Here is an 8,998-nt window from a genome sequence, read left to right on the forward strand (position 1 = left end):
TACCTTAAATCACTGAGTCTTTTCGCAAGACGGATTCTTTGTTTGTCCTTTCCGGAGGGTCCTCGGAAGGGTATGGCGGCGTCGGCTTCTACCATCGCCAAATGGATCAGACAGACCATTGGACAGGCATATGCTTTGCAGGGAAAAGTTCCTCCTGTGCCTGTGAAGGCGCACTCTACTAGATGTCTGAGTACGTCTTGGGCCTGTCGTCATGGGGCTTCTGTGGCCCAGGTGTGTAAGGCGGCGACCTGGTCGACCGTACACACTTTCACAAAATTCTACAGAGTAGATGTTCAGGCATCGGCAGATGCTTCCTTTGGCCGCAAGGTTCTTAGTGCGGCAGTTCCTTAGGGTCCTTTGTTTTGGACCCCTGGCTGTTTGGGATACGTTTTTATCCCTGGGTTATTTGTTTTTCCTGGGTTGTTGCTCCTGTTGAGCAAGTTTTTTTCATGTTGCCCAGCTGGTGTCCTTCCTTTGGTAAGGTTCCTTTCTTTGATGTGGAGACTGCGTTGCCTTACGGCGCGGCTGCGTTTCCCACCACTCATGTTTGCACTGCTTTGGGACGTCCCCATTGTGACGAATATGAAGAGGCGGCGACTGTCGGAGGACGTAAGAGAAAACGGAATTTTTGTAAAATCTTACCTGTAAAATTCCTTTCTCTTAGTCCTCCGACAGTCGCCGCCCCCGCCCCTCTTTTGGGGTTTGGTTGTATACTCTACTGCTATTCCACTGAAACCGAGATATGGTTGCAGGAAGTAGGAGGGTATTGACTGAGGGGACCACCCCCTGTGGGTGGGATATGTTAAAAGCTTTAATGTTAACATATTCTGTTGCCTAGCTACTCCTTCGGAGCAAAGTCTAATACCCCATTGTGACGAATATGAAGAGGCGGCGACTGTCGGAGGACTCAGAGAAAGGAATTTTACAGGTAAGATTTTACAAAAATTCAGTTTTCTCTTCTGATGGTGTATTGGCAAAGGCAAAACAGTGGCTGACAGAAGATATTCAACAGGAGGTGCAGGAGGTTCCTGCCGAAAAGTCAAGAAGAGCAGGCTTCTAATGTGGAAGAGCAGGATGCAGGAGAAGAATGTTCAAAAAGACAACTGACAGAAGAGAAACTTCATCGTGGTCAAATAGATGCCATGTTCAGTGTTTTATTGGGGCCTCATACGGAGGATTCTTCTGAATCTGCAATAATGTGCCTGGATGATGAACTTCATCTCTATTTGAAGGAACCAGTAATTGACAGGAAGTGGTGATCCTCTTCAGTGGTGGAAAGAAAATGAGGCACGCTACAAAAGACTTGCTTCTCATGCTAGAAGATACCTTTCTGCTCCTCCTTCCTTGGTACCAAGTGAGCGTGTTTTTAATGAAGTGGCAGCAATTTATGAAAAAAAAAAAAAAAAAAGCAGCAGTTTAACTGGTGAACTTGCTGAAATGTTATGCTTTCTGCACTATAATATTCTACTTAACTGGGAGTATTGAAAGCGTAGTAGTATAGTACTAGTGTCCACTCCAGACCAGATCACTATTTTTATAATATGAAAGTGCAGCATGCTGCAAAAACAGAAAAATGTCCAAAAATACGTCAGCGATCAGAAGTGAATCTTCTTCATCGTGATCGAATTAATCAGGACATTTTCAGTGTTTTATTGGGGCCTCATGCGGAGGATTCAATTTCTTCTGAATCTGCAATAATGAGCCTGGATGATGAACTTCATCTCTATTTGAAGGATGTGGTGGAAAGAAAATAAGGCACGCTACAAAAGACTTGCTTCCCATGCTAGAAGATACTTCTCTCACTCTGCTCCTCTGTCCTCCTCTCCTCCTGAGCATGTTTATGAAGTGGCAGCATTATATGAACAGAACAGAAGCCCTTTAACAGGTGACCATGGACATGCTGAAATGTTCTGCTTTCTGCAGTATAATATTGGTCTACTTAACTGGGAGTATTGAAAAGAGTAGTGTCCACTCCAATCAACTGTCTAGCTGTTGCCTAGCTTTTTTTCCAGCAGTTTTGCACTGATTGCAATAGTTGCAGTCAGTGGGTGACCTACTGCAGAGATAGTCCACTGACTCCAAACCAATCCACTGTGTAGCTGTTGCCTAGCTTTTTTTCTAGCAGTTTTGCACTGACTGCAGTAGTTGCAGTGAGTGCCCTACTGCAGAGGTAGTCCACTGACTCCAAACCAATCCACTGTGTAGCTGTTGCCTAGCTTTTTTCTAGCAGTTTTGCACTGACTGCAATAGTTGCTGTGAGTGCCCTACTGCAGAGGTAGCTCAATAACTCCAGTCCAATCCACTGTGTAGCTGTTGTCTAGCTTTTTTTCTAGCAGTTTTGCACTGACTGCACTGCAGTAGTGATTTAAAATAATTGCAGTGAGTGCACTATTGCAGCAGTTTATTATGCATTAATGCGTGAAACTGATGTCCCTGCAAGTGCACTTTTCCTATCAGTTTTCATGCAGTTAAGGTGTGAAGAACGAGCCTTAATGTTAATAAATAAAGATTAACATGTTTATTAACAGACTTGTGTCGAAATTTCTGTATATTTTGCAAAATTTTAAATGTGCAAAAATATCGTCTGATGCGATGGCCAAAATATCGGTATCCGCAACGAAAAACCGATAACGGTCAATCACTAATTTGCGTTAGTGTATGGTTTGATTCTCTATCAATTTACCATGTGTTTCTAAATACAGTTCTTGCGAATATGAATTCATCAGTCTGGGGAGCCAACATGTTTATTGTTGTACCCACTAGTTGTGTACCTAGGCTCTAGAGCAGTTGTCACCAAACTACAGCTCCTTTGCCTGCGTATATCTTTCCTCTGGGATACTATTCCTCCCACTGATACGAGGCACAAATCTTCCCACTGATACCCAACAATAAAGCACCATTCCTTTCACTGACACCAACAGTGAGGCATACATTTTTCTCACTTACACGGACTGGAGTACCTGGATGATCTTCTGCCAGCTGCGCCAAACTTGTTTTGTGGGGGGGGGGTAATCCTGGTGGAGGTCCCTAGAAGGGTCCCCCCTGCTGTCCTGGGGGTCCCAGTAACATTCCGGTCATTCTGGTGGCTTCCGACTGGCCTCGTTGGTCTTGGTACGCAGACCTCATACGATGTCTGATCTTCCATCCTGCTTTACAGTCGCTGGCTTTAATGGCATGGCCGTTGAAAGTCAGGTGTTGAGAGATAGGGGTCTCTGATTCTGTAATCCCCACTCTCTTGAAGGCTGGGAAGTCGACTTCTCGAAAGATCTATCATCGCAAGTGGAAATTGTACATTTTATGGTGCGAATTGCTGAAAGTGCACCCTTGCTTGTTTTCTATGTCCAGGGTTTTGGCTTTTCTACAGAAAGGGGTTGAACAGCGGTTGGCCTTGGGTACTGTCAAAGGCCAAGTTTCGGCTTTGGCTATCTTATTTTCAACGCCCATTAGTCACGCACACCCTTATCCGGACATTTATTTAAGGTGTGCACCATTTGGAGCCTCTGCAGTGATCCCCTTTACCGCCATGGGATCTCAATTTGGTGCTGTCTGTTCTTCAAAAGCCTCCTTTTGAGAAAATTCGGGAGATTTCACTGCTTCCTTTGTCTCAGAAGGTTACCTTCTTGGTGGCGATCACTTCTGTCCGCAGAGTATCTGAATTGGCTGCGTTATCTTGCCGCTCACCTTATCTGGTGGCTCACAGAGATAAGGTGGTACTTCGACGTAATCAGTCATTCCTTCCTAAGGGTGGTTTCTGATTTTCATTTCAGTGAAGACATTGTATTGCCTTCACTTTGCCCTAAACCTCAGCATCCTATGGAGTAGTAAGGGACTGGCTGTGCCTGCTGCAACCATTTCCAGAACGATCAGACAGACGGTGGTACAGGCCTATTCACTGAAGGGTCAGATTCCTCCTTTTCCAGTGAAGGCTCATTCTACTAGAGCGCTGAGTGCCTCCTGGGCTTTTCACTTTCAGGCGTCTGTGCTACAAGTTTGCAAGGCGGCAACTTGGTCGTCTGTGCATACCTTTTACAAAATTCTACAAGGTAGATGTGCTGGCATCAGCGGATATTTCTTTTGGCCACAAGGTTTTGCAGGCTGCAGTTTGAGAGAACCCCCTTTTTTGGTTTCTCTTTGAGGGTTCGTTGTTTCGGGGGAACTCCTGTTTCTGGTTGAGCTCTATTTTTACCTGGTTGGCTACGTTTGGCCATTGGGGCATTCAGGTTTTTTGTTCCTGTCTTGTTCCCACCCCTCATGTTTTTATTGCTTTGGGACATCCCTATAGTCTATGATTAAACAGAGCTGCGTCTGTTGATGAGCGATAGAGAAAACTGGATTTTTGTAAGAACTTACAGTAAAATCCTTTTCTCTAAAGTTCGACAGATGCAGACGTAGGCATAACCCCTCAGGCTCTGCTCAAACAGTTGTGTTGCAAGTAGTGACAGAAAAAGACCCTATAACTTCAAAGTAGAGGGGCGGGTGCTGCGTCTGTCAAACTTCAGAGAAAGGGATTTTACGGTACGTTCTTCCACAAATCTAATTTTTATAGATTTTATCGCATATTCATATTTTGTTTTGATTTTTTATTTGGGTATCTTAAGACTGCAAATATTTTTCAGGTGCAATTGATCTTTGCAGTCTTTCTTTGGAGACTGGAAAGACCCCCCCCCCCCCAAGCATATTTAAGTCCTGAACCAATTTGATGAGGATTTTTTTTTTTTTTTTTTTTAAAGTGGGCTGCGCCCGATGTGAATTCAGTAGCATCCAACCTTAACAAAGCATCCCACCAACAAGCAATTGGAGGCCTTTTTAAAAAGCTCAGTACTCCCTGGCAGGCCCTGCACTGAAACCTGTCTTGTCTGGGACCTAAATCTGTCAAACTCTAGCAACTGGTCTAAGTTAATTTGAAAGGATCTGCTCTATGGCAGGTTGATTTACTAAAGAAAAATAGACTGTTCACTTTGCAAGGGAAATTTACCCAGAGCTTGGTGAATTAGGTGAAGCTTAGCACATTTGGTCATGAAAATAATTTGAGATGACATTGCATTCCCAATACCATCATTCCTTATCAAAATACACAGGTAGGAAAGGGATTGAAGTACACGCATACAACAAAGGTTACTGTTTAAACATCTACTAAGACTAGGTACAGCTGTGGCCAAAAGTTTTGAGAATGACACAAATATTAATTTATGCCTATTTTTCCTTCCACATGATTGGGTTTTCTTTAGTAAAATTTCCTCTGGGGAAAAATGCCCCTGGACAGTGCAACTTTCCTTGAAAAGTGAATAGTCTAATTGCAAATCGATCTGCCTTTAGTAAAATCAACCCCTCCAGATATCTTCGGCAATTGGATATTCTCCAAAGTGCTGGCCCCTGTGTGATAGCTTTTTTACATTCTTGGGGTATCCCTATTATGGGATATTTGGACATCCTCCTGCCGTAGGAATAGTTGTCACAGGTTATGGCAGATAATATAGCCTTTACAATCCAGACTTTTCAGAAGTTCTGTTGGGTGCTGAACCTCTACTAATCCGCATTGAAATGGACTCATTGCTTGGATTATCTGGGTCTAGTCATAGACACAGCCAAAGTCAGAGGTTTCCTTTGCCAGGAGAAATTGCTAACTCTGCACTCAGACGACTCTTCTGTCCAAAAGTTGTTCAACGTAACGCTGTTGTATCGGATGTTAACAGACGTGAACAGGTCCTGAGGGAGTGGTCCCTGTACCCATATACTGTATAAACCAAGTGAGGGATGTCAAAAGTGAACCTCTTGGCCTCAAGACTTAACAGCAAACTAGACCGGTTTTTCTCCAGGTACAGGGAACCCCTAGCAGAAGCAGTGGATGCTCTTGTGTTTTTTTGGCACAGTTTCACCCTGATCTATGCCTTGCCTTCCCTGAAATTCCTTCGTCTGCTTCACAGGATCAAGATGGAGGGCATTCCTGTGATCCTCATAGTTCTTGGTTTTGCCACTCTGACTTGATGAGACTTCTGGCAGACTCTGGCTTTGCCAGATCATCCAGATCTTGTCTCAAGGACTGATTTACCACCGTTTCATGGGCGTTGGCTTAAATTGGCTGTTGAAACCTAGGTTCAGTAAGGGGACAATCCCAGTCTTGGTCCAATTTATTCTGATATTGACAAGAACATAGGTTAGGATTTATTGGGCTCTTAATGACCCTGATACATAAACTATATTATTTGTGACTGGCTTTATTTATATATGTCCTCAAAGGTTACTTAGAGTGTTTTTACTGTAGTACCAAAATAACCCACTAGGGGGCCTGTCCGAGTCTTGTCCCGTTTGTTCTGGCGATGAACAATGTTGGTATACTGGCAGTTATAAAGTACTACATAGACAGTAAGTACCTCCAGGTTACACGTATTTGTAATATACAAACCATGTCCAAATACTCACCACTATCGCACATAATATACTCCAGCAGCAGTGCCCAACCCTTAATTCCTGTGTGAAATAAAGGACCGGAAGCCAGGCTCAAGAGCAGACCTTTTTTTAGCAAGTATGTATTTTATTTTGCAACCAATGAAAAAACTTTTCAATTGGAAACATAATATCTATTAATTATCTATCTACTGTATCTACAGATATGGTGGACAAAACCTCCTTGATAAAGGCAGCACGCCGAAATGCGTAGGAAACTCAGGATATTTCTCCCTACAGATCCCACACCAAAACCAGAAGCGTGGACAGATAGAGAGATATACCACTGTCACCATATCACAATGTCACACAACTTTTTCCTTGACTCACTACCACCTATGGGTCTATAACCCGTACACCTATTGTAGTTATTATACATATATTTATGTTGTAAAAATTCTTTCTTTCAATAAATTGTATAAAAATCAAACATTGTTGTATTAGCCCCTAAAGTCCCAAACCCACTTGGCTTGAGGCACCAACTCCTTTCCAAATACATTTATACATGTTTTAGTTGTGTATTATAGACATATATGGCAGCACATTACTTAAATTTCTATTTTTTTTTTTTTGGTGTACAATATTGTGAGTGCAGCTGCTTCACCTCACTAATTATTAATCATTATTTATAATGTTTTAGTCATTTTTCACTAAGCGCAGGTATTTTTATTTTCCATGGATGTAGATGTTGCCACCGTGTCTCAGGATGCAGTGGAGTACGCTCTGCCTGTGTGCTGTGCTGTGAAGGTACTTCCTGAAGATGAGGAGGATCATCGAGGATCATGATCCACAGTGATTGCCTGTGTTCTGTACCTTCTGGATGGGGATAAGTTAGACTTTAATAATTGTATTCCTTTCAGTTTAAATGTCAGTTTACATTCAAAGCCCTTTCTGTTATTATAAGCTATTATATGCAGTTATTCTTCTATGAATAAATGGCACGTTTGTTTATAAAGAACTGCACTGTCGTGACAAATGTTTGTGTAATTAAAGTGGTATTAAACCCCAAAAAAAACGCTTACCAATTCTTAGCTGTGATGGGTGCATTGGTTTTCCTTTTTATGCTTTCTTTCCTTTATTTTCATCTGGTGATCATACCAGTATGTCGGTCTGTTTTTCAACAGAACAAGTTCCCTTCAAATGTATTAGCTTGTTAAGCCCGCCATAGAATAATTGAATCCTGCTAAACTGTCTAAATTTCAATGCTTTTTTGGGCAGGCTGGTTGTATTGAGGTCCAGCTATTAATCGACTTCACTACAGCCAGCCTGTTTGTTTCTGTATAGCCGCTAGTAGTGATTATTGTATTCTGGCAGTATATCTAACACTCCCCTCCCCCCCGATTACCAGTGGTGCTGTGTGCTGAGCCCCTTTTCTCCTTCCTCCCGAGTAGGGGCACACTAATACAGGAGGGGTGTTGATGGCAAGATCACCAGGTGAAGACAGGAGTAAAAACGTCTAAAATAAAAATAATGCAATAATGCAGCCGTCACATTTAATTGTTGGTAAGCTGAAATGTATATCGATTTTGGTTTGGAGTTTAATATCACTTTAGGTTCAGTTTACTTGTCATGAATATTGCCTAAGTGTGAGAAGATTTGAGGCATTTTTTGTTTGAACTATGCAGATATTCTTTCAGTAAAATTGTACTGAATTTTCTTTGTATGCCTGTTTTTCTTTTTCACTCATCACACACTCTGGCTTTGAGAGGGTTTAAGAGATGTGTAAATATCATGTACAGTCATAAACGTGCTTTTGGTAACTAAAGCTTCTCTATATACTGTTGGGAAAATAATTATTTTATCCCCTGCAGATTTTGTAATCTTGCCCACTTACAAAGAAATGAAGGGTCTATCATTTTTATCATAGGTGTATTATAAATAATAGAGACAGAATATCATCCAAAAATCCAGAAAAACACATAAAATTTTATAAATTAAGTTGCAGTTCAGTGAGTAAAATAAGTTTGATCCCCAAGAAAAACATGACTTAGTAGTTGGTGGAGAAACCCTTGTTGGCAAGCACAGAGGTAAAACATTTCTTGTAGTTGGTTACCAGGTTTGCACGCGTCTCAGGAGGGATTTTGGCTCACTCTTCTTTACAGATCTTCTCTAAATCTTTAAGGTTTCTTGGCTGTCTTTTGGCAACTCGAAGTTTCAGGTCCCTCCATAAATTTTCTATAGGATTAAGGTCTGGAGACTGACTAGCCCAGTGGTTCTCAACTCTGGTCCTCAGGATCCACTAACAGGCCAGGTTTGCAGGATAACTGAAATACATCACAGGTGATATAATTTGCTGCTCAGTGATTGCAGTACTCTAGTCTGCATCTCCCCAAGGTAATACTTAAAATCTGGCCTGTTAGTGGGTCCTGAGGACTAGAGTGGAAAACCAATGGACTAGGCAACTCCATGACCTTAATATGCTTCTTTTTGTGCTATTCCTTTGTTTGCCTTGGTGGTATGTTTTGGGTCATTGTTATGCTGGAAAACCCATCCACGAACCATCTTCAGTGTTCTAGGTGAGGGAAGAAGGTTCTCATCCAAAATTTTACATATC

The 8,998-nt window shown here is 42.0% G+C and overlaps 1 protein-coding gene across 1 annotated transcript in view; it reads left to right on the top strand.

The window, feature by feature from the left end:
- The window catches only part of TDRD6 (tudor domain containing 6), a gene marked incomplete at both ends in the record, with an annotated part of 144,079 nt that extends 136,849 nt beyond the window's left edge, over positions 1 to 7,230 (top strand). Inside the window, one exon of the mRNA XM_082250791.1 lies at positions 7,130 to 7,230. Within this exon, the coding sequence (XP_082106917.1) occupies positions 7,130 to 7,230 (101 nt within the window). The remainder of the gene's footprint in view (positions 1 to 7,129) is intronic.
- Between the last annotated feature and the right edge of the window lie 1,768 nt (positions 7,231 to 8,998).

Source organism: Pelophylax lessonae (assembly GCF_965119305.1).
Source record: "Pelophylax lessonae genome assembly, chromosome: 3".
Classification (NCBI taxonomy): Eukaryota; Metazoa; Chordata; class Amphibia; order Anura; family Ranidae; genus Pelophylax; species Pelophylax lessonae.